At 42.2% G+C, this 25,034-nt stretch overlaps 1 protein-coding gene and 1 long non-coding RNA gene across 4 annotated transcripts in view; both read right to left on the minus strand.

The window, feature by feature from the left end:
- Positions 1-3,515: 3,515 nt before the first annotated feature.
- Positions 3,516-25,034, minus strand: part of LOC118378704 (CMP-N-acetylneuraminate-beta-galactosamide-alpha-2,3-sialyltransferase 1-like) — a 51,419-nt gene continuing 29,900 nt past the window's right edge. Inside the window, exons 11-15 of the mRNA XM_052520546.1 lie at positions 18,472-18,665; positions 17,294-17,476; positions 17,138-17,183; positions 9,514-9,633; positions 3,516-9,015 (exon numbers count right to left, since the gene is read on the minus strand). Of these exons, the coding sequence (XP_052376506.1) occupies positions 8,848-9,015; positions 9,514-9,633; positions 17,138-17,183; positions 17,294-17,476; positions 18,472-18,665 (711 nt within the window). The 3' untranslated portion in view covers positions 3,516-8,847. The remainder of the gene's footprint in view (positions 9,016-9,513; positions 9,634-17,137; positions 17,184-17,293; positions 17,477-18,471; positions 18,666-25,034) is intronic.
- On the minus strand, positions 15,046-17,104 carry LOC127930685 (uncharacterized). Of its 3 annotated transcripts, XR_008138746.1 has the most exons (5): positions 16,620-17,104; positions 16,514-16,566; positions 16,070-16,440; positions 15,699-16,016; positions 15,046-15,645 (listed from the first exon to the last, which is right to left on the minus strand). It is a non-coding gene; the product is annotated as an uncharacterized LOC127930685 (long non-coding RNA). The 3 variants fall into 3 exon arrangements; XR_008138747.1 differs by lacking the exon at positions 16,514-16,566 and having other exon boundaries at positions 15,052-15,539; positions 16,620-17,100; XR_008138745.1 differs by lacking the exon at positions 16,514-16,566 and having other exon boundaries at positions 15,053-15,645; positions 16,620-17,097.

Below are 25,034 nucleotides of genomic sequence, written 5' to 3' on the forward strand. Positions count from 1 at the left end.
ACCCCAGCTCCGGACTTCCCATCTCCCGACTCCAGCACTCTCCGTCTGACGCTCCCGAGGGCTTATGATGAAGCGGTGGCAGGGTGCTAGGGTTTTTTACTCCAACTGGAGCCAAACCTGGCCACCATCAGACCCATGGCCACCATTTTTTCAATTCGATAATGTGAATAACACCAGTGATTTGAAGTAAGAAGGTAACGTCATCTAAACCAATCATTTGTTTCCCATTACGTGGAACACTGTCCACTATTTAAGTAGATCCAAATAAATATTTTTTTTATTACCAGGGCTATGAAAAGCAAGAAAGCTCTGATAAGCCAGCGCCAACTGTTTGAAGGTGCTAGAGGATTTGTTCAACAACAACTTGCCTATTTTGACTAGTTCATGTCCCAGGGACAGAAAGTACAGAACACAAGCCATACGTAAATGCAACAGGTCTAGATGATAAGACTACAAGAAAGGGGCTTTGGGATTGTTTACTTTAAAATGTGCCTATTTTGCTTAAAGGGACCCAGTATCACCTGATGTGTCTCCAGTATGATTATGTACACATGGTTTTATCAAGGCTTCCTGCCCAAAATGCAGTAAGCTTGTATCAATAGGGGATGATGGTACATGTAGGCATAGTAATACTGAATGTTGCATTTTTAGGACTGATTCAGATTGAGACCGGTGAGGACTGATTAAGATGTAGCATAGTGAAAACTATGTACATGTTTATTTTCTCTTCCAGGACTGATGGAATGTCCACTACCAACATTTCTGACGGGTTTAACAATACAATTCTGTATCTCTCCCTTTGAATAGCTTCCTGAGGCAGGTGCCTTGGGGGAGCAGTTAGTGAGACTCTGCAGTACTATAAAATATAAAGGTACCCGGATCCGGCTGTTAAGGGAGCATCCAAATTATGTAAGGCCTGGCCATTTGTTGTTTTTGTTCTATGTTTTACCACACAGACACCTGCATACACACACACCCCATCCATCAATACTTATGAATATTTGTTAGTGGTGTTAATACCATGCCTGATTTATTGTGTGGGGTATTGCTATTTGGGTTTAGTAGGTTCTTCGTGGTTAGAAAGGATGCACAAACATTTCATTTCCTGAGGTGTCTATTGTCTGAATTTTGGTTGACACTTGTAAGTTGTCCTGAAGAGAAATATACTGAAAAACCCTATGTGAACCTGGTATATAGAATGTTTGACATGTTTTACAAGGGGCATGAGGCTGAAGTACAGGGAAAGAGAATGAGAAGAACAGACTCACTTAATTACACCATGCCCCTTTCTAAACTCAATAAAACTCTCCGCCCTGTGTTTTATCATCTTCTATCTAATCACACCTTTTCAGGAGACAATATAACTGCAGAAAATGTACACGTGGCCCTTCTCTAAACCTGCAAAGTTGCACTTTGGCAGAGCCTAAATTAATTCAGGTTCAGGAGTAAATGGATAAGACTGCAGCCAGTCCACAGCCCTGACTGAGTCATAAGCAGCAACAGGTTATGTATGTTAAGTATTTGTATATTTATTTTCAGTTAAGTATGCTATGTTGTAGGTTTTCCTACTTACAAAGCATGTAGAGGTCTAATTTTTATCATAGGTACACTTCAACTGTGAGAGACGGAATCTAAAACAAAAATCCAGAAAATCACATTGTATGATTTTTAAGTAATTAATTAGTATTTTATTGCATGACATAAGTATTTGATCACCTACCAACCAGTAAGAATTCCAGCTCTCACAGACCTGTTAGTTTTTCTTTAAGAAGCCTCCTGTTCTCCACTCATTACCTGTATTAAATGCACCTGTTTGAACTCATTACCTGTATAAAAGACACCTGTCCACACACTCAATCAAACAGACTCCAACTTCTACACAATGGCCAAGACCATAGAAATGTGTAAGGACATCAGGGCTAAATTGTAGACCTGCACAAGGCTGGGATGGGATACAGGACAATAGGCAAGCAGCTTGGTGAGAAAGCAACAACTGTTGACACAATTATTAAAAAATGGAAGAAGTTCAAGATGACGGTCAATCACATTCGGTCTGGGGCTCCATGCAAGATCTCACCTCGTGGGGCATCAATGATCATGAGGAAGGTGAGGGATCAGCCCAGAACTACACGGTAGGACCTGGTCAATGTCCTGAAGAGAGCTGGGACCACAGTCTCAAAGAAAACTATTAGTAACACATTACGCCGTCATGGATTAAAATCCTGCAGCGCACGCAATGTCCCCCCCCTGCTCAAGCCAGCGCATGTCCAGGCCCGTCTGAAGTTTGCTGATGGCCATCTGGATGATCCACAGGAAGAATGGGAGAAGGTCATGTGGTCTGATGATACAAAAATATAACTTTTTGGTCTAAACTCCGCTCGCCGTGTTTGGAGGAAGAAGAAGGATGAGTACAACCCCAAGAATACCATCCCAACCGTGAACCATGGAGGTGGAAACATCATTCTTTGGAGATGCTTTTCTGCAAAGGGAACAGGACGACTGCACTGTATTGAGGGGAGGATGGATGGGGCCATGTATCGCGAGATCTTGGCCAACAACCTCCTTCCCTCAGTAAGAGCATTGAAGATGGGTCGTGACTGGGTCTTCCAGCATGACAACAACCCGAAACACACAGCCAGGGCAACTAAGGAGTGGCTCCGTAAGAAGCATCTCAAGGTCCTGGAGTAGCCTAGCCAGTCTTCAGACCTGAACCCAATAGAAAATCTTTGGAGGGAGCTGAAAGTCCGTATTGCCCAGCGACAGCCCCGAAACCTGAAGAATCTGGAGAAGGTCTGTATGGAGGAGTGGGCCAAAATCCCTGCTGCAGTGTGTGCAAACCTGGTCAAGAACTACAGGAAACGTATGATCTCTGTAATTGCAAACAAAGATTTCTGTACCAAATATTAAGTTCTGCTTTTCTGATGTATCAAATACTTATGTCATGGAATTAAATACTAATTAATTACTTAAAAATCATACAATGTGATTTTCTGGATTTTTGTTTTAGATTCTGTCTCTCACAGTTGAAGTGTACCTATGATAAAAAAATTACAGACCTCTACATGCTTTGTAAGTAGGAAAACCTGCAAAATCGGCAGTGTATCAAATACTTGTTCTCCCCACTGTATCTACTTCCACCCTCAGTGACTGTAAAGTTTACTTCTCCTATTCTCACCCATGGCCATGACCCAACAGACAGAAATGAGGAGGCCCCATCTCTGCGCTGAAAGAAAGCTATTTATTGCATTATACTTTGGTAAAGTAAATCTTGCTGTCTCCCTGTATTGCCTCCAACAATTCCTCCAGGGATTTGACAGGACTGTAGAACTGCGTAGTGAGATTTTATCTGTGTATATTATATATACACCTCACATGCTACCCCTAATGCAATTAATATGTTAACTAAGTATATTACAAAGTATATCTGACTCTATTTAACATTATAGTAAAACGATGTGCAATCAAATATTATGTGTTTAGCTGACTAAGGTCAAGAAAGGGTCATGAGAAGCTCATTTCAAAGCAAGTGTTATTTAATAACTTTGTAAAAATTAATGGATTCACAAGGTATAAAGCTTAAGTTACAAGGCAATACTGACATTAATAAAACATAAATTGAGGGGATAGATCTCAAGGTTAACTTACAAGACAAACCTTGAGCAAAGAGATACTAGGTCAGATGCCTAGGAAATAAGAAAATGTCATACAAGATAAGAGAGAGAAAAACAGACCTTCATTCCATCTATAACATCTGAAGGTGTAACATTTTCAAACCAAAACCAACCTCCATTGACCAATCAAACAATACTAAGTTTACAGTAACCTGATCACCCAGGCCCCATCGACACAGGGTGTCACAGTATCTAATGGCTTGTCTGGAGAATGAAACAAATGTAAATAGGCAATAAAACCCCTTTGCAACGAGTCATTTAGGAGAGAGCGTTCATGCTGTACAGATACAAGTTACCACAGAGATCATAAATCCATATAGATCGACAAACATTTCTGCAAAAAGCAAAAAAATAAAGCCTCCCTTGCATTTCTATAGTTTTATTGGGGGGGGTCTCTAAAGCCTGGTTCAGATACAACAGCCGAGACAATACGGTTTTATGTTTTTGAACAAAGTATGCTTGATCTGAACGGTCTAGTTCTAGAACGTCTCATGTCATCTGCTGGAGTTTCCAAGATTCAGTATGTCACATCTTAGCCAAATGCTTGCGATGAGATGGGTCCGTTTATTCAATCAGAGAACTGTGCGCTGACGTTCTGTCTTAAGCCAAGCCGCTAGCTAGCCAAACAGATACATAGCTAGCCATTTTTGTTGCATTTAGTTATCCTAGCTTGCTGATATTTATCTGACAAGTCACATGGTGTGCCCTGTTTTGGTGCATGTATTTTATGACACTTGCTTGCTAAACTTTGTTTCAAAGTTTCCTTCACTTAACTGTATGCCCTGTCTTTAGTCAGCTGTTCTACAACACTGTTGAGGAAAACTTGTTTGAGGAATCAGGCAGAACTCATTTATAAGAAATAATACGTTTATTTGAGCAATTGCAAGGAATATCACTCTCTCAGGATGAACCCGGAGAGTAACTTTCAGGACATACTGTAAAGGAACTCTCAGGACATACTGTAAAGGAACTCTCAGGACATACCGTAAAGGAACTCTCAGGACATACCGTAAAGGAACTTTCAGGACATACCGTAAAGGAACTCTCAGGACATACCGTAAAGGAACTCTCAGGACATACCGTAAAGGAACTCTCAGGACATACCGTAAAGGAACTCTCAGGACATACCGTAAAGGAACTCTCAGGACATACCGTAAAGGAACTCTCAGGACATACCGTAAAGGAACTCTCAGGACATACCGTAAAGGAACTCTCAGGACATACCGTAAAGGAACTCTCAGGACATACCGTAAAGGAACTTTCAGGACATACCGTAAAGGAACTCTCAGGACATACCGTAAAGGAACTCTCAGGGCATACCGGAAAGGAACTCTCAGGGCATACCGGAAAGGAACTCTCAGGGCATACCGGAAAGGAACTCTCAGGACATACCGTTAAGGAACTCTCAGGGCATACCGGAAAGGAACTCTCAGGACATACCGGAAAGGAACTCTCAGGACATACCGGACAGGAACTCTCAGGACATACCGGACAGGAACTCTCAGGACATACCGGACAGGAACTCACAGGACATACCGGACAGGAACTCACAGGACATACCGGAAAGGAACTCTCAGGATATACCATAAAGGAACTCTCAGGACATACCGGAAAGGAACTCTCAGGATATACCATAAAGGAACTCTCAGGACATACCGTAAAGGAATTCGCATGATATTGTGGTGGTTAATTTCTTTACTATCAAATGAGGAGAGACAAACTTATCACACAAGTCAGAGTTATACTTACACTAAATATTTATTCACTTAATACTAAGGGAGCAGGTCAATACAACGCACACATATAAAGTTAATTGATTTAGTGGCTACGATAACGATGGCTGGTTGACGATTCACCCTCAGATGATTCGTTGAGAGCCCAGAGACAAAAGTACAAAGGTATTTTATAGCTAAAATACACCCCTTTCAACCTACCCGACAAACAACAGATGTATAGAAGATACTTATAATTCACAGCAGACAGTATCTGCTGTAAAAAAAACGTTATCTTTGAGTAGAGATCAGGGTCTGGCTCTGGGGTCATCTCTCCCTGGTACCATATAGAACAGAAACATTAACTCGTGCTCTGGAATGAGGTCTCTTCAGGTTTTATCACCCAAAAGACATTGTAAATCTCCTGTCAGTGTTATCTCCCAGAGGCCCATCCTCAGTAGAACACACACAGATGAGAGTTCTAACAACCCCTTATTCTGTTGCATAAAACAACTACAGTATTTGATGCAATAAAACTATTATAACATAATCTTGTAATTTCCACCATAATATACCAGAAAGGAACTCTCAGGATATACCAGAAAGGAATTCTCAGGATATACCAGAAAGGAATTCTAAGGATATACCAGAAAGGAATTCTCAGGATATACCAGAAAATTATTCTCAGGATATACCAGAAAGGAATTCTCAGGATATACCAGAAAGGAATTCTCAGGATATACCAGAAAGGAATTCTCAGGATATACCAGAACGGAACTCTCAGTATATACCAGAAAGGAATTCTCAGGATATACCAGAAAGGAATTCTCAGGATATACCAGAACGGAACTCTCAGGACATACCAGAAAGGAACTCTCAGGATATACCAGAAAGGAATTCTCAGGATATACCAGAAAGGAATTCTCAGGATATACCAGAAAGGAATTCTCAGGATATACCAGAAAGGAATTCTCAGGATATACCAGAAAGGAATTCTCAGGATATACCAGAACGGAACTCTCAGTATATACCAGAAAGGAATTCTCAGGATATACCAGAAAGGAATTCTCAGGATATACCAGAAAGGAACTCTCAGTATTTACCGGAAAGGAACTCTCAGGACATACCGGAGAGGGTCTCAAAGATTTTACAATCACACAGTCTTTTTATATACTGCATCTACACAAAGAGCTGCTTACCCCTCCAAGGGGGAGGCAACCTTACAAAAGAGATGAGGGATAATTGTCTCCATTTCCTTTGAAAAATAATACAAATGAGAACAGGTTCTAACCAATTCTCACAGACTATACAGTGCATTCTGAAAGTATTCAAACCTCATTTCTTCCCTAATCAATCTACACTCAATACCCCATAATGACAAGGTGAAAACAGGTTTTTAGACATGTTGGCAAATTGAAAACAGAACTACCTTATTTACATAAGTGTTCAGACCGTTTGCTATGAGACTTGAAATTGAGCTCCGGTGCATTTCCATTGATCATCCTTGAGATGTTTCTACAACTTGATTGGAGTCCACCTGTGGCAAATTCAATTGGTTGGACATGATTTGGAAAGGCACAAACCTGTCTATATAAGGTCCCACACTTGACAGTGCATGTCAAAACAAAAATGGAATTGTCCGTAGAGCTCAGAGACAGATCTGGGGAAGGGTACAAAACATGTCTGCATCATTGAAGGTCCCCAAGAACACAGTGGCCTCCATCATTCTTACATGGAAGAAGTTTGGAGCCACCAAGACTCTTCCTAGAGCTGGCCGCCCAGCCAAACCGAGAAATCGGGGGAGATTGGCCTTGGTCAGGGAGGTGACCAAGAACCCGATGGTCACTCTGAGTTCCTCTGTGGAGATGGGAGAACCTTCTAGAAGGACAACCATCTCTGCAGCACTCCACCAATCAGGCTTTTATGGTAGAGAGGCCAGATGGAAGCCACTCCTCAGTAAAAGGCACAAGACAGCCCACTTGGAGTTTGCCAAAAGGCACCTAAAAGACTCTCAGACCATGAGAAACAAGATTCTCTGGTCTGATGAGACCAAGATTGAACTCTTTAGCCTGAATGCCAAGCATCACGTCTGGAGGAAACTTGGAACCATCCCGACAGTGAAGCATGGTGGTGGTAGCATCAAGATGTAGGGATGTTTTTCCTCGGCAGGGACTTGGAGACGAGTTAGGATTGAGAGAAAGATGAACAGAGCAAAGTACAGAGAGATCCTTGATGATAACCTGCTCCTCAGACTGGGGTGAAGGTTCACCTTCCAACAGGACAACAACCCTAAGCACACAGCCAAGACAACGCAGGAGTCTCTGAATGTCCTTGAGTGGTCCAGCCAGAGCCCGGACTTGAAGCCGATCTAACATCTCTGGAGAGACCTGAAAATAGCTGTGCAGCAATGCTCCCCATCCAACCTGGCAGAGCTTGAGAGGATATGCAGAGAAGAATGGGAGAAATTCCCCAAATACAGGTGTGCCAAGCTGTAGAGTCATACACAAGAAGACGCAAAGCTGTAATCACCGTCAAAGGTGCTTCAACAAAGTACCGTGTAAAGGGTCTGAATACTTCTGTACATGTGCTATTTCAGTTTTTTAATTTCTAAAAACCTTTTTTTGCTTTGTCATTATGGGGTATTGTGTGTAGATCGGTGAGGGGGGGAAACTATTGAATCCATTTTAGAATACGACTGTAACATAACAAAATGTGGAAAAAGTCAAGGGGTCTGAATCATTTCTGAATGCACTGTATGTCTAAAATAGAGGAGACTTGGGATCTATGTTTCCACATGGCTAGGCTTTAGTGCCCAAAAGATAATGAGCAATTAATAAATCACTCTTCTGTGTGGTACGTAAAGAGGTTACTGGACGGGTGTGGAAAATGACCAGTGACTAGTAGTATTCAACTCAAGCATTTACATAGCATTAGTCTGTAACAAAACCATTTTGTACCCACAACACAAAATTCTACAACGGGCTAGTTTCGGCTCTTCTCGTCTTTCCTTATGTTGGCTGTTGTATCTGAACCCGGGCTTAAAAGAGCTGTAAAGTATGATTGGTGGAAGATATTTCAAATCTGATTCCAGATTTTAATAGCAGAGAAGCAGAGAAGTTTTTATCTTACTTGTTGGTAAAGCTCTCATCTTAGCTGATTTGTGTTACATTATTGTGATTAGAATGTTAGAAGTCATGGGAGTTTTTAACAATGGTAGCTTTGGAAATTTGAATAGTAGATTTGTTTTTAAAAGTAGATTTGTTTTTTTTAGAAGGTCAAAAAGTTTAAAAAGTATAAATGTTATCAAAAGCAAGTTTATCCAAACCTAACTTTTTTTTTAAAGTTTGAATGGTGTTCTAAGATGTAATGTAGTCCTCGACAGACTAAACAGTCAGAAATAAATTGTTCAATAAAAAAATGGGACTACTGAAGCAAATCCCGTTAATGATCTGGATTAATGATTATCACCATCCCTTATATATCTCAAGTTTGTGTATTTCCGAGAGCTTTCTAGTGACATTGTACTCATAGTCTCCAGGGTGTGGTCCAGTCTTGAGCTTTTTATTGGTTAGTGTTTCCCAGTAGTGGTGCCAGTTCCCATTTCTGTCTTTCCCAAATCCATACACATTCACCTGCATTTGGAATTAAGTGTTTAGAGAATTAGTTTAATAACAGTGTTTACAGAAGTTTTATGTATGGCAATGTGATATATTGTCTATGCAGCCTATAGGCCTACATGATTTGGATGTTTAGTGTTATACTATATGCATTGTGTGGTGTAGCATACAGTCTATCTTGTAGTGACCTGAGAAAGTACCATTCCTAGCAGAGCATGTTTTGGTATTGCTAAACACTGCACAATTTAAACACTTTGCTCTCCAAATACTCTTTCCCTGACACTCGTGTAAATATTGTACTGTAAATTATTGAGTGTCTTCTTGTATTTATACTTATGAAAATGTTTATTCTGTTCCATTGAGCTTAATTTTTTTTTACCTATTTCTTATTGTTGTTGCATTATAGAGAGGGAACCTGCTCGTAAGCATTTCATTGGACTGTGTACACCATGTGTATCCTGCGCATATGACACAACTTGAACTTGATGTGTGTTGATATGTATAACGTCTTACCTCGTCACAAATGTGCAGGGCTAATATCAAAGCCATGAATCCGGTGGAGGGGTATTTGCCGTAATAGTCAAGCCAGACTTCATGAACATATTTCATGAACACAGGATTCAGAACCAATACCTGCATGGAATATATTATACATAAACAGCATGATTGAATTAGAAAATGCAATGCAAATAGTCTGGGTAGCCATTTGACTAGATGTTCAGGAGTCTTATGTCTTGGGGGATAGAAGCTGTTAAGAAGCCTATTGGACCTAGATTTGGCACTTCGGTACCGCTCGGCGTGTGGTAGCAGAGAGAATAGTCTATGACTGGGGTGGAGTCTTTGACAATGTTTAAGGCCTTCCTCTGACACCGCCTGGTATAGAGATCCTGGATGGCAGGAAGCCTGGCCCCAGTGATGTACTGGGCCAAATCGCACTACCCTCTGTAGTGCCTTTCAGTCGGAGGCCGAGCAGTTGCCATACCAGGCAGTGATGCAACCGGTCAAGATACTCTCGATGGTGCAGGTGTAGAACCTTTTGAGGATCTGAGGACCCATGCCAAATCTGTTCAGTCTCCTGGGGGGGAATAGGTTTTGTCGTGTCCACTTCACGACTGTCGTTGTGTGCTTGGACCATGTTAGTTTGGTGGTGATGTGGACAACAAGGAACTTGAAGATCTCAACCTGCTCCACTGCAGCCACGTTAATGAGAATGGGGGCGTGCTCGGACCTCTTTTTCCTGTAGTCCACAATCATCTCCTTTGTCTTGATAACGTTGAGAAAGAGGTTGTTGTCCTGGCACCACACGGCCAAGTCTCTGACCTCCTCCCTATAGGCTGTCTCGTTGTTGTCAGTGATCAGACACTGTTGTGTCATTGGCAAATGTAATGATAGTGTTGGAGTCGTACCTGGCCGTGCAGTCATGAGTGAACAGAGAGTACAGGAGGGGATGAGCACGCACCCCTGAGGGGCCCCTGTGTTGAGGATCAGCGCGGCGGAAGTGTTGTTACCTACCCTTACCACCTGGGGGCGCCCCATCAGGAAGACCAGGATCCAGTTGCAGAGGGAGGTGTTTAGTTCCAGGATCTTTCGCTTATTGATGCGCTTTGAGGGCACTATGGTGTTGAACGCTGAGCTATAGTCAATGAATAGCATTCTCACATAGGTGTTCCATTTGTCCAGGTGGGAAAGGGTAGTGTGGAGTGCAATAGAGAATGCATCATCTGTGGATCTGTTGGGGCGGTATGCAAATTGGAGTGGGTCTTGGGTTTCTGGGATGATGGTGTTGATGAGAGCCATGACCAGCCTTTCAAAGCACTTCATGGCTACAGACTTGAGTGCTACGGGTTGATAGTCATTTAGGCAGGTTACCTTAGTGTTCTTGGGCACAGACTCGGACAGGGAGAGGTTGAAAATGTTAGTGAAGACACTTGCTAGTTGGTCAGCGCATGCCCGCAGTACAAGTCCTGGTAATCCGTCTGGCCCTGCGGCCTTGTGAATGTTGACCTGTCTAAAGTTCTTACTCACATCAGCAGCGGAGAGCATGATCACACGGTCTTCCGGAACAGCTGGTGCTCTCATGCATGTTTCAGTGTTATTTGCCTCGAAGCGAGCATAGAAGTAGTTTAGCTCATCTGGTAGGCTCTTGTCACTGGGCAGCTCTTGGCTGTGCTTCCCTTTGTATTCTGTAATGGTTGGAAGCCCTACCCCATCCAACGAGAGTCAGAGCCGGTGTAGTACAACTCGATCTTAGTCCTGTATTGACACTTTGCCTGTTTGATGATTCAGCGGGATTTCTTATAAGCTTCCGGGTTAGAGTCCCACTCCTTGAAAGCGGCAGCTCTAGCCTTTAGCTCAGTGCGGATGCTGCCTGTAATCCATGGCTTCTGGTTGGGGTATGTACGTATGGTCAATGTGGGGACAACGTCATCTATGCACTTATTAAGTGGTCCTTCTGTAGCTCAGTTGGTAGAGCATGGCGCTTGTAACGCCAGGGTAGTGGGTTCGATTCCCGGGACCACCCATACGTAGAATGTATGCACACATGACTGTAAGTCGCTTTGGATAAAAGCGTCTGCTAAATGGCATATTATTTATTATATATTATATTAATGAAGCAAGTGACTGATGTGGTGTACTCCTCAATGCCAATGGAGGAATCCTGGAACATATTCCAGTCTTTGCTAGCCAAACAGTCCTGTAGCTTAGCATCTGCTTCATCTGACCACTTTTCTATTGGTCTAGTCACTGGTGCTTCCTGATTTAAATTTCGCTTGTAATCAGGAATGAGGAGGATGGAATTATGGTCAGATTTGTCAAATGGAGGGTGTGGGAGAGCTTTGTATGCATCTCTGTGTGTTGAGTATAGGTTGTCCAGAGTAGTTATCCCTCTGGTCCAGAGTAGTTATCCCACTGACTGCACATTTAACATGCTGATAGAAATTTGGTAAAACTGATTTAAGTTTCCCTGCATTAAAATCCCCGGCTACTCGGAGCACCAAAGTTTTCTTGTTTGATTATGGCGGAATACAGCTCATTCAATGCTATCTTAGTGTCAGCCTCTGACTGTGATGTTATGTAAACAGCTACAAAGAATATAGATGAAAACTCATGTGGTAGGTAGTGTGGCCTGCAGCTTATCATGAGAAACTCTACCTCAGGCGAGCAAAACCTCGAGACTTCCTTAGATATCGTGCACCGGTTGTTGTTTCCAAATATACATAGACCGGCGCCCCTTGTCTTACCAGATGCCCCTGTTCTATCCTGCCGGTACATCGCAACAAGAAATGTGAATTATCATTTGGATAATAATTGATTGACTTTTTTGGAGGGGTTGATACGTTTTACATGTTTTTTAGCCTCTAATACAGTGGTTCACAATGTTTTAATAGTCCTGTACCCCTTCAAACACTCAACCTCCAGCTCCACCCCCTCTAGCACCAGGGTCAAGGCACTCTCAAATATTGTTTTTGCCATCATTGTAAGCCTGCCACACACACACTATACGACACATTTATTACACATAAGAATGAGTGTGAGTTTTTGTCACAACTTGGGAAGTGACAAAGAGCTCTTATAGGACCAGGGCACAAATAATAATATAGTAATAATCAATCATTTAGCTTTTTATTTAACCACCTTACATATAAAACCTTATTTGTTCATTGGAAATTGTGAATAACTCACCACAGGTTAATGAGAATGGTGTGTTTGAAAGGATGCATATTACTCTGCAATGTTGGGTTGTATTGGAGAGTCTCAGTCTTAAATCATTTTCCACACACTGAGAATCCACTCTCACATAGGCACGTGGTTGCAAAGGGCAACAGTGTCTTAACAGTGCAATTTGCCAATGCAGGAGCCTCATCGAAACCTGGCAATGGCTTCTGATTAAATTAAATTTTCACAGAACCGCTTGTTGCAATTTCGATGAGGCTCTCTTCTTCAGATATTGGTAAGTGGACTGGAGGCAGGGCATGAAAGGGATAACGAATCCAGTTGTTTGAGTCACCCGTTCCGGGAATGTCCCTGCGTAATTGCGCACCCAACTCACTCAGGTGCTTCGCTATATCCCATTTGACATTGTCCGTCAACGTGAGTTCATTTGCACACAAAAAAATCATACAATGATGGAAAGGCCTGTGTGTTGTCCTTGTTAATGCAGACAGAGAAGAGCTCCAACTTCTTAATCATAGCCTCAAATTTGTCCCGAACATTGAATATAGTTGCAGAAAGTCTGTGTAATCCTAGATTAAGATCATTCAGGCGAGAAAATACCTCACCCAGATAGGCCAGTTGTGTGAGAAACTTGTCATCATGCAAGCGGTCAGACAAGTAAAAATGATGGTCAGTAAGAAAACTTTAAGCTCGTCTCTCAATTTAAAAACAACGTGTCAATACTTTGGCCCTTGATAACCTGTGCACTTCTGTATGTTGCAAAAGCGTTACATGGTCGCTGCCCATATCATCGCATAGTGCAGAAAATACACGATTTCAGGGGGCTTGCTTTAACAAAGTTAACTATTTTCACTGTAGTGTCCAAAACGTCTTTCAAGCTGTCAGGCATTCCTTTGGCAGCAAGAGCCTCTCGGTGGATGCTGCAGTGTACCCAGGTGGCTTGGGAGCAACTGCTTGCACGCGTGTTACCACTCTACTATGTCTCGCTGTCATAGCTTTTGCGCCATCAGTACAGGTACCAACATGAGCAGCAGCTATGTTTGGCTAAATACGGACCGTTAGTGGAATTCCCACGAGAGAGTAACGGTTTATGTGATTGGATGTTAGTCATTTGACTAGGCTACCTGTATTTGACATTGTGTTGTTATTTCGCTGAACACTAGATGGTTTAATTTTATTTTTGGCAGTGAAACGAGGCTACACAGGCGGGAAAAAAAACTCACCCAAATGTATAAATGGACTATTTGAAAATGTGAATCACATTTTTATTTGTGTATACCACGACGGCAGTGCGCGTACCCCTACAGGAGGCCTTTTGTCATTGTAAATAATTATTTGTTTTTAATTGACTTGCCTGATTAAATAAAGGTTCAATCAAAATAAATAAAATAAAAGTTAAATGAAATCAAATGAAGATCCTTCATCGGTACTGATGGGCCTCTTAGCATTTTCATAAAATGAACTCAAAGGCTCAAAGGTCCCCCCCCCCCCAAAAAAAAACAAAAGGAGTGTCAATGACATCATCCTAGGTGCTTGAATTGTGTTGAGTTTGTACAATAAAACTGGACTACGTTCAAAAATCCTCATTCCGTTTTAGTAATGGGCATACCACCAACACCATAGAACCCCACAGTGGAGGTGCCATAATACCCATAAAACCTAGTGGTCAAGCAAGGAAATGGTTCCTTAAAATAAGGCCTGTGTTTCGCGTAGGCTTACCCTGGCGCGACGTTTTGAAAACCATGTAAATCTCTCTCAGACAAGGTGACTTTTATCAATATATTCGGCTCGATTTACTCTCAGATTCAAAAATGCAAATTAGCATCAAAGTAGACATCATGCAAGACTACACATTCCTGCAAGCTCCTGCACATTGAGTAAAGTGAGTTTGTAAAATCTGAAACTATGCATCTTAAAAATAGTTTTAAGATGTCCGTACTCAGAATGAAAATGAATAGGCCCCGAGCGCTGGCATGAAAAGCAAACCACCCTAGACATAAAACCCTTAGGCATCGCCCCAATAGGGTTAACCCACTTGGTGGGAATTGTAGCATGGATCATATAGTATTGCTACACTGCCCCCTCCGAACAGGAAGGAATGTCCCTGTGCTTTGATGACTCAGCCACCATATTCAGACCATGTGTTCCCAATGGCCTCACCATTCCCCTTCTGACACCAATGTAGCAAAGAGTGAGGCAGGGAAGCAAACCCAGGTTGCTTCCATGAAAGGCAAACACCTTACACATTGCGCCAATAACCCACTTGGTGGGAATTGTAAAATGGCCAATATAGCGAGGATCGCTACAATATGGTCACTGTGATAGAACATTTATTTTCATTGGTGATTTTCTGAATTTATCTAAATCTCATCAAGTAGGCCTAGCCTGATTATCTAGCCTGATTATCAGACATCTCCATGTAGACTGGATCGTAAGAGACAATGTTCTTCTGGTAAAGCAAGTACACTTTTTAATTGAACTATTATATTAAAGAGATTGAACACGATCTTAAGTACTTACAAATTGGTAACATATTGTACATATTGTAAAAGAAGTGAACATACAGTGTATCATAGGAAGTTGCTGAAATTATACAAAACCTTTATAATCTCAGTATTCACAATAATGGTAGTATTGTGTGCATGTAAACATACTCTGAACAATTCCACGTTGACACTCTTTCATTGCATTGTGTGTGCAAAAAAAAACATGGATGATAAACACAAGTGAAATTATCAGAAAGGGCTGAGAGTTTCCGTTTATGAGACTTCGCAAATGTGTTATCGAGCATCTGATCAAATTACGCACGATTTTAGGGTCAACCGAGATTAGCCCATACCTAACTAACAAACATCCTTAATGACCTACTATCCAACCGAGATTAGCCCATACCTACCTAACAAACATCCTCAATGACTTACTATCCAACCGAGATTAGCCCATACCTAACTAACAAACATCCTCAATGACCTACTATCCAACCGAGATTAGCCCATACCTAACTAACAAACATCCTCAATTACCTACTATCCAACCGAGATTAGCCCATACCTAACTAACAAACATCCTCAATGACCTACTATCCAACCGAGATTAGCCCATACCTAACTAACAAACATCCTCAATGACCTACTATCCAACCGAGATTAGCCCATACCTAACTAACAAACATCCTCAATGACCTACTATCCAACCGAGATTAGCCCATACCTAACTAACAAACATCCTCAATGACCTACTATCCAACCGAGATTAGCCCATACCTAACTAACAAACATCCTCAATGACCTACTATCCAACCGAGATTAGCCCATACCTAACTAACAAACATCCTCAATGACCTACTATCCAACCGAGATTAGCCCATACCTAACTAACAAACATCCTCAATTACCTACTATCCAACCGAGATTAGCCCATACCTAACTAACAAACATCCTCAATGACCTACTATCCAACCGAGATTAGCCCATACCTAACTAACAAACATCCTCAATGACCTACTATCCAACCGAGATTAGCCCATACCTAACTAACAAACATCCTCAATGACCTACTATCCAACCGAGATTAGCCCATACCTAACTAACAAACATCCTCAATGACCTACTATCCAACCGAGATTAGCCCATACCTAACTAACAAACATCCTCAATGACCTACTATCCAACCGAGATTAGCCCATACCTAACTAACAAACATCCTCAATGACCTACTATCCAACCGAGATTAGCCCATACCTAACTAACAAACATCCTCAATGACCTACTATCCAACTGAGATTAGCCCATACCAAACTAACAAACATCCTCTAACTAACTAAAACATCCTCAATGACCTACTATCCAACCGAGATTAGCCCATACCTAACTAACAAACATCCTCAATGACCTACTATCCAACCGAGATTAGCCCATACATAACTAACAAACATCCTCAATGACCTACTATCCAACCGAGATTAGCCCATACCTAACTAACAAACATCCTCAATGACCTACTATCCAACCGAGATTAGCCCATACCTAACTAACAAACATCCTCAATGACCTACTATCCAACCGAGATTAGCCCATACCTAACTAACAAACATCCTCAATGACCTACTATCCAACCGAGATTAGCCCATACCTAACTAACAAACATCCTCAATGACCTACTATCCAACCGAGATTAGCCCATACCTAACTAACAAACATCCTCAATGACCTACTATCCAACCGAGATTAGCCCATACCTAACTAACAAACATCCTCAATGACCTACTATCCAACCGAGATTAGCCCATACCTAACTAACAAACATCCTCAATGACCTACTATCCAACCGAGATTAGCCCATACCTAACTAACAAACATCCTTAATGACCTACTATCCAACATATAAACATATCATGCATTTATCATTGACTGTAGATGTATTAGAACCATAATACATGATCGTGATCAACAATGTGACTCACCAAATCTTTGTTGGCCTTTATCTTCGGTCTAAGACGTAAATATGAGCTGTTGAATGAAATAAGACCTACATTTTATCCAGAGTTTCTATGTGATCTTTGTAAAAATGCATGGTGTAACAGATTGGTGGACTAATCAAAAGGAGAATGGTTACTCACAAGGTGATGTGAGACCCAGTGGTAATGGCACCGGGTAGCCACTGAAGGTCCAGAGTCTTGAAAGGGAAAAACAAGAGACGAGTGGTGTTGTCCAGATCTATGGCACTCTCTGGGTATATGATGTGATGTGTGGTGCGGCTGCCAACATCCCGCTCATAGCCAGAGGTACGAGCCTTGTTCATTCTGGATAACACAGTAAATAACCGGGATCCACAGCCATATTCCAAAACACTTTAATTCAAAACACATAGTCATTTATACTGCCAAGATTTTTTTTTTAATGAAAACACCAAACCAAACCAAAACAGGCATACATAGAGTACATTAAATCATTAAGTTGGATGAAGGCACAACTTTGCCATACTGTCTTCTGTGACACCATGGGTAAGGCCATTGAGGGCTATATATATATGTTCAAATCGTTGATTTCTTCTTATTGTACTTGGTAAACAAACTGAAAAGGGTGCATATAATTCCACCTGGAGGTCTAAACAGGTATAAAGCCAAGGTTAGTGATTAACTGCCACATGCAGCTATGCCACATGTTTGCTACATTCTCCCTGGAGTGTGCACTCGTTCACTACTTCCCACAAATCTAAAAGCACTGAACAACCATGTGCAAGTGAACAAGTGCACACTTTGAGGTAGGAGGGACAAATGGGACATAGCCCTTAATTCCTTGGAATTCTTTGATCCTTCCTTAACCTATAGGAAGTCCCGCCCAGTTGACTCCTTCAAAATGGTGAAAGTCCTCAATTGCACTGCCCATGCTGAAACAGGCTGTGTTGCACTGCTCATGCTGAAACAGGCTGTGTTGCACTGCCCATGCTAAAACAGGCTGTGTTGCACTGCCCATGCTAAAACAGGCTGTGTTGCACTGCCCATGCTGAAACAGGCTGTGTTGCACTGCCCATGCTGAAACAGGCTGTGTTGCACTGCCCATGCTAAAACAGGCTGTGTTGCACTGCCCATGCTAAAACAGGCTGTGTTGCACTGCCCATGCTGAAACAGGCTGTGTTGCACTGCCCATGCTAAAACAGGCTGTGTTGCACTGCCCATGCTAAAACAGGCTGTGTTGCACTGCCCATGCTGAAACAGGCTGTGTTGCACTGTTCATGCTGAAACAGGCTTTGTGGCAAGTGTGCCCTCGATCAACCACACACTCTCAATTGGCTTACCTTATGATGACATCACTGGAGTCGATGAGGGCTCCGTAGTGGGAGCCCTTGAGGTTCCCAGAGTTCCCCACCACAGCACAGGTCCTACAGCGCTCAGGGCCCGCGTCCATGTAAAGGTCAGCACCAGGGATGACCTGGAACAACTTCTCCACCACCTCGTTAAAGTTGGCTATGTTACGGTCTTTCTGCAATTTCTGGTTATTTAATTGCACCAGACAATACATAAAACAACAACAAATACACAATAAATACACAACAATGGTGATAGAGGAAAATATAGTTTAGATGATCAATTATGTATACTTTAATGATTAGAACCATTCATGCTAATACTATATTTGTTATGATTTGAAAAGTATGGGTTCTTAATTGTACTGTTACTGAAAATGTAAGCAGAAATGAATTGTGTCTGTGTCTCCTGGGAAAGTTTTGAAGCAGGGATAAGATAGTACTTCAAACAGATAAGAATGTTTTGGTTGGATTCCATTAGCAGAGAGAAGTATATCCTTTAGGCAGGTTGGAATGTAGTTTATGGGGGGGTGAAACTATCTCCAGGACTGAATACTGCGCCATTGTACGGCTGGGAGAGGGGGTGTAACTGATGACGTCATTTTATGTCTTCTTCAGATTTAAAATGTAATGTTCTTTGTATTTTGGGTCTGTACTCATCAAGAATAAATGCTGAACTTGTTTTTTAAGACTGGTCTCTTGCTAATTCATGCAAATGATAAACTTACAACTTATCATGAATTAGAAATGAGTGCGAATTTGATTGGCTTTGGCAATAAAACATAAGGGAATTTAAAAATTCCTCTATCAAATGGACAGGCTGACACTAAAAGCATCCTAATGCAAATGACACAGTATAACATCTGAGGAAACCCACACACTAAAAGGTAAGACTCCAGAGCCACCTGCTCTTTACACTGAGGTTATTGATGACTACTATAGCAAACCGTTAATCAGTTGTCAGTGACCATGCTTATATTGCAGCCTAAACATCAAATAAAAGAGTTCATTCTGAATAAAACTTCCTCGTATACAAAAAAATGTAACTACAGTAAACTATTGGAGATTCTTAAAGGGATAGTGTGAGATTTTGGCAAACCTCCCCAGAGTCAGATGAACAAGTCGTTTTATGTCTCTGTGTGCAATTTGATGGAAGTTTATGGTTGTTTCTCGATTGCCAGAGGTGGGACCGAGTCAATATTATTCAAGTCACGAGTAAGTCTCAAGTGACAAGGTCCAAATCTCAAGTTGAGTCCCTTGTAGAACGGGTCGAGTCTCGAATCATGTCCAAGACGTGCATTCTAAGGACGAAGTCGAGTCAAAGGTCTCAAGTCAAGTAGAAAAAATTTACAGAGGCAATGACTGAATAACACTGAAACATGAATGAGAGCACCAGCTGTTCCAGAAGACTGTGTGATCACACTCTCCGCAGCAGATGTGAGTAAGCCTTTAAACAGGTCAACATACACAAGGCCGCAGGGCCAGACGGATCACCAGGACGAGCAAGCGTCTTCACTGACATTTTCAACCTCTCCCTGTCCTAGTCTGTAATACCAACATGTTTCAAGCAGACCACCATAGTCCCTATGCCCAAGAACACTAAGGTAACTTTCCTAAATGACTACCAACCCGTAGCACTCAAGTCTGTAGCCATTAAGTGCTTTGAAAGGCGGGTAATGGCTCTCATCAACACCATTATCCCAGAAACACAAGACCCACTCCAATTTACATACCGCCCTAACAGATCCACAGATGATGCAATCTCTATTGCACTCCACACTGCCATTTCTCACCTGGACAAATGTGACACCTATGTGAGAATGATATTCATTGACTACAGCTCAGCGTTCAACACCATAGTGCCCTCAAAGCTCATCAAGAAGCTAAGGACCCTGGGACTAAATACCTCCCTCTGCAACTGGATCCGGGACTTCCTGACGGGCCGCCCTCGGTGCCATCCTGGTCCTCAACACAGGGGCCCCTCAGGGGTGCGTGCTCAGTCCCCTCCTTCACTCATGACTGCACGGCCAGGCACGACGCCAACACCATTATTAAGTTTGCCGATGACACAACAGTGGTAGGCCTGATCACCGACAACAACGAGACAGCCTATAGGGTCAAGTATAGGGTCAAGACAAACGAGATGATTGTGGACTACAGGAAAAATAAGACCAAGCACGCCCCCATTCTAATCGAAGGGGCTGTAGTGGAGCAAGGTTGAGAGCTTCAAGTTCCTTGTTGTCCCCATCACCAACAAATTAACATGGCCCAAGCACGCCAAGGCAGTTGTAAAGAGTGCATGACAAAACCTATCCCCCTTCAGGAGACTGAAAATATTTGACATGGGTCCTTAGATCCTTAAAAGGTTTTACAGCTGCAACATCGAGAGCTGGTTGCATCACTGCCTGGTATGGCAACTGCTCGGGCCGCCGACCTCAATGCACTAAAGAGGATAGTGCGATTGGCCCAGTAGATCACTGGGGCCAAGCTTCCTGCCATCCAGGATCTCTATACCAGGCGGTGTCAGAGGAAGGCCTGAGTCATAGACTGTTTTCTCTGCTACAGCACGGCAAGCGGTACCGGAGCGCCAAGTCTAGGTCCAAGAGGCTTCTAAACAGCTTCTACCCCCAAGCCCTAAGGCTCATGAACGTCTAATCAAATGGCTACCCAAACTATTTGCATTGCCCCCCCCCTCTCTTTTATACCACTGCTACTTTCTGTTGTTATCATCTACAGCACATATGTCAGAGTGCGGGCCACATCCGGCCCGCGAGAAGGTTTTTTACGGCCCCTGGGATGATCTTGATTTATTATTAGAACCGGCCCGCAGACCGCAGCAAGCCGGCAGCCCGCAGATCTTTTACACGCACCAATACTACATTTCCCACAATGCAACGGTGACGCACCGAGCAGTAGGCTGCTTCATTTCAATATTTATTGGCACAGCAGTTGTCAGCATCACAGTAAAATTAACTTTCAGATACCCATCAAAAATGGCAAAACGGAAGGTGGACACTGAGAACCGGGGTTTCAAACAAGGTGGGAGTCGGAGTATTTGTTCACGGAGGTAGCTGGAAAACCTGTGTGTCTTCTGTGTGGAGAAAGTGTGGCGGTACTGAAAGAGTATAATCTGAGACGACATTATGAAACGAAACACGCGGACAAAAACAAGAATATGGACATGGAACAAAGGCTACAAAAGGCAGAGGAATTAAAACGAGGCCTCAAATCTCGACAGGCTCTGTTCAAAAAAGCCAAATCACAAGGCCAGGCTGCTGTCAAGGCCAGTTTTATTTTGGCAGAAGAGATCACTAAATCAGCCCGGCCATTTACGGAGGGGATTTCATCAAAAACTGCATGATTAAAGTTTGTGACGAAGTTTGCCCAGAAAAAGGCAACTCTTTTTAAATGTGAGTCTGAGCAGAAACACCATTGCCGAGAGAGTAGACCAGTTGTCCATCAATCTAAAAGAGCAGCTTGTGAAAAAGGAAAAGATTTCATTGCATATTCCTTGGCTGTGGATGAGAGCACCGACATTTCTGACATTGCCCAGTTGTCAATTTTCATCCGCGGAGTGGACTCCAGCCTAAGCGTGACAGAGGAGTTTTTGGCTTTACGTCCTATGCATGGCACAACTACGGGGCATGATTTGTATGAAGAGGTGTCAAGATGTGTAAATGAGATGGAGCTGCCTTGGGAAAAACTTGTGGGTTTGACAACCGACGGAGCACCTGCGATGTGTGGACACAGGAGCGGACTGGTGGCGAAGATACGGGAAAAGATGCAAGAGGAAAACGCGACAGGTGAGCTGACAGCTTATCATTGTATCATACACCAGGAAGCGTTGTGCGGTAAAGCCTTGAAAATGGAGCATGTAATGAGCATCATCACGCGCACAGTTAACTTTATCAGAGCCAAAGGTTTGAATCACCGCCAGTTCAAGGCATTTCTGACGGAGTTAGAAACGGAGCATGGTGATTTGCCTTATCACACAGAGGTGCAATGGCTAAGCCAGGGAAAGGTGCTTCAAAGATGTTTCGAGCTTCGTGAGGAGATTTGTCTGTTCTTGGACAGCAAAGGGAAAGACACAACACAACTCAAAGACGAAATGTTTCTGTGTGAAATGGCTTTTCTGTGTGACATTACGAGTCATCTGAATGCAATGAACTTGCAGCTGCAGGGTCGGGATCGTGTCATCTCTGATATGTACAGTACAGTGAAGGCATTTAAAACCAAACTGACTCTGTGGGAGACGCAGATGCGGAAAGAAAATTTGAGCCACTTTCCCAGCTGCCAGACCATGAAAGAGAAGCTCTCTACCAGTGCGTTCCCAGCGCACAGTTGGCTGATAAAATAGGTATGCTTGCCGCTGACTTTCGGCCCGATTTGCTGACTTTGAAGCACAAAAAAGCAGGTTGGAACTGCTCGGTAACCCATTTGCTGTTGACGTGGAAAGCTCACCACCAAACCTCCAAATGGAGTTGATTGACCTCCAATGCAATGATGCACTGAGGGCAAAATATGCGGCAGTGGGTGCTGCGGAGTTCGCCCGTTTCCTCCCCCGACACAATGCCCCAGCTGCGCATCCAGGCTGCTCAAACGTTGTCTATGTTTGGCAGCACATACCTGTGTGAACAACTGTTTTCTTTGATGAACTTGAACAAAACATCACACAGAAGTCGACTTACTGCTGAACACCACTCAATTCTGAGGATTTCCTCAGCTCAGAGCCTTACCCCGAACATTGATGAACTTGTGGAAAAGATGGGACACCACCAAGTATCACCCTCAACCTCAAACAAGTGAACATTACTGTGCAATCACATATTTAGAGTTTTTACTCAGTTCAAGTTTAAAAGTTAAAGTTTAATATTTGTTTTCACTGCATGTTACTTCTCCTTAAACAAAGTGTTGTTTTTGATTAATAGATTTTTGCACTTTATTTTATTGTATTTCAATCCAATTATATTTTAAAAATATTTCAGTTGAGTGGATGATAGAAAATTGCTATTATTGTTTTTTTCTTTGAAGTAAATTTAGCCCACTTTTGCTAAAATAGAAAATATAGGCTACTGATGGTGCCTTGAATACCGGTTTCTTTCATTTAATGTTCATGTTATGGGGATTTTTATATAAAGGAAATTTGTCTTTTGTGTCTGTTGAAAATTAAAGATTACTGACAGAGCCATAAGAAAATATTGCTTTATTTATCTGATCATATTGGAATATATTTGTTAGGTTTTCAGTAGGTTCAATTAGGTTCACTAGACTATATGCGTCATTTAAAATTTTTCAATGAACATTCGAACTGTCCGGCCCTCGGCTTGTAGCTAAATTTTTTATTTGGCCCTCCGTCCATTTGACTTTGACACCCCTGATCTACAGTGTATGCGTTGTCACTTTAAGAGTCTGGTGTCACTGAGAACTGTCCTTGTTTTTTAAAGAAAAGCACATTTGTTGTCCATTAAAATAACATCAAATTGATCAGAAATACAGTGTAGACATGGTTAATGTTGTAAATTACTATTGTAGCTGGAAACGGCAGATTTGATATGGAATATCTACATAGGCATACAGAGGCCCATTATCATCAACCATCACTCCTGTTTTCCAATGGCACGTGGTGTTAGCTAATCCAAGTTTATCATTTTAAAAGGCTAATTGATCATTGGAAAAAGTTACAGGCTCAAAATGGCCAGAAACAAAGTTCTTTCTTCTGTAATTTGTCAGTCTAGTCTTGTTCTGAGAAATTAAGGCTATTTCATGCAAGGAATTGTCAAGGAATTGAAGATCTCATTCAACACCGTGTACTACTAACTTCCCAGAACAGAGCAAACTGGCCCTAACCAGAATAGAAAGAGGAGTGGGAGGCCCCGGTGCACAACTAAGCAAGAGGACAAGTGCATTATTGTGTTTAGTTTTAGAAACAGACCCCTCACAAGTCCTCAACTAGCAGCTTAATTAAATAGTACCCGCAAAACACCAGTCTCAACGTCAACAGTGATGAGGTGACTCCGGGATGCTGGCCTTCTAGGCAGAGTTGCAAAGAAAAAGCCAAGACCAAATTTTCAGCGGTTAAAAAATATATGTTTATTAATTGTGAAATTATGAAACATATTCATAACATTCCACCCATGCAGCCACGAGAGGGACGATTTGGTAATTGAACTATAGGGGGTATGATACACATCTGTGTATGAATCTAAGTAACATATTAAAAAAATCCCCATCTGTCAGTTTAAACTAGAGATATTGGCTGTGTCTCAATCCACCACTTCGGCCTTCCGCATTTCTAGTGGAAAGTTTTTTCGTTTTTTAAAGTAAAATTGTGACATGGGGGCAGTATTGAATAGCTTGGATGAATAAGGTGTCCAGAGTAAACTGCCCGCTACTCTGTCCCAGATGCTAATATATGCATATTATTAGTAGTATTGGATAGAAAACCCTCTGAAGTTTCTAAAACTGTTTGAATGATGTCTGTGAGTATAACAGAACTCATATGGCAGGTGAAAACCTGAGAAAAATCCAACCAGGAGGTGGGAAATCTGAGGCTA

Source organism: Oncorhynchus keta, chromosome 6 (genome assembly GCF_023373465.1).
Source record: "Oncorhynchus keta strain PuntledgeMale-10-30-2019 chromosome 6, Oket_V2, whole genome shotgun sequence".
NCBI lineage: Eukaryota > Metazoa > Chordata > Actinopteri > Salmoniformes > Salmonidae > Oncorhynchus > Oncorhynchus keta.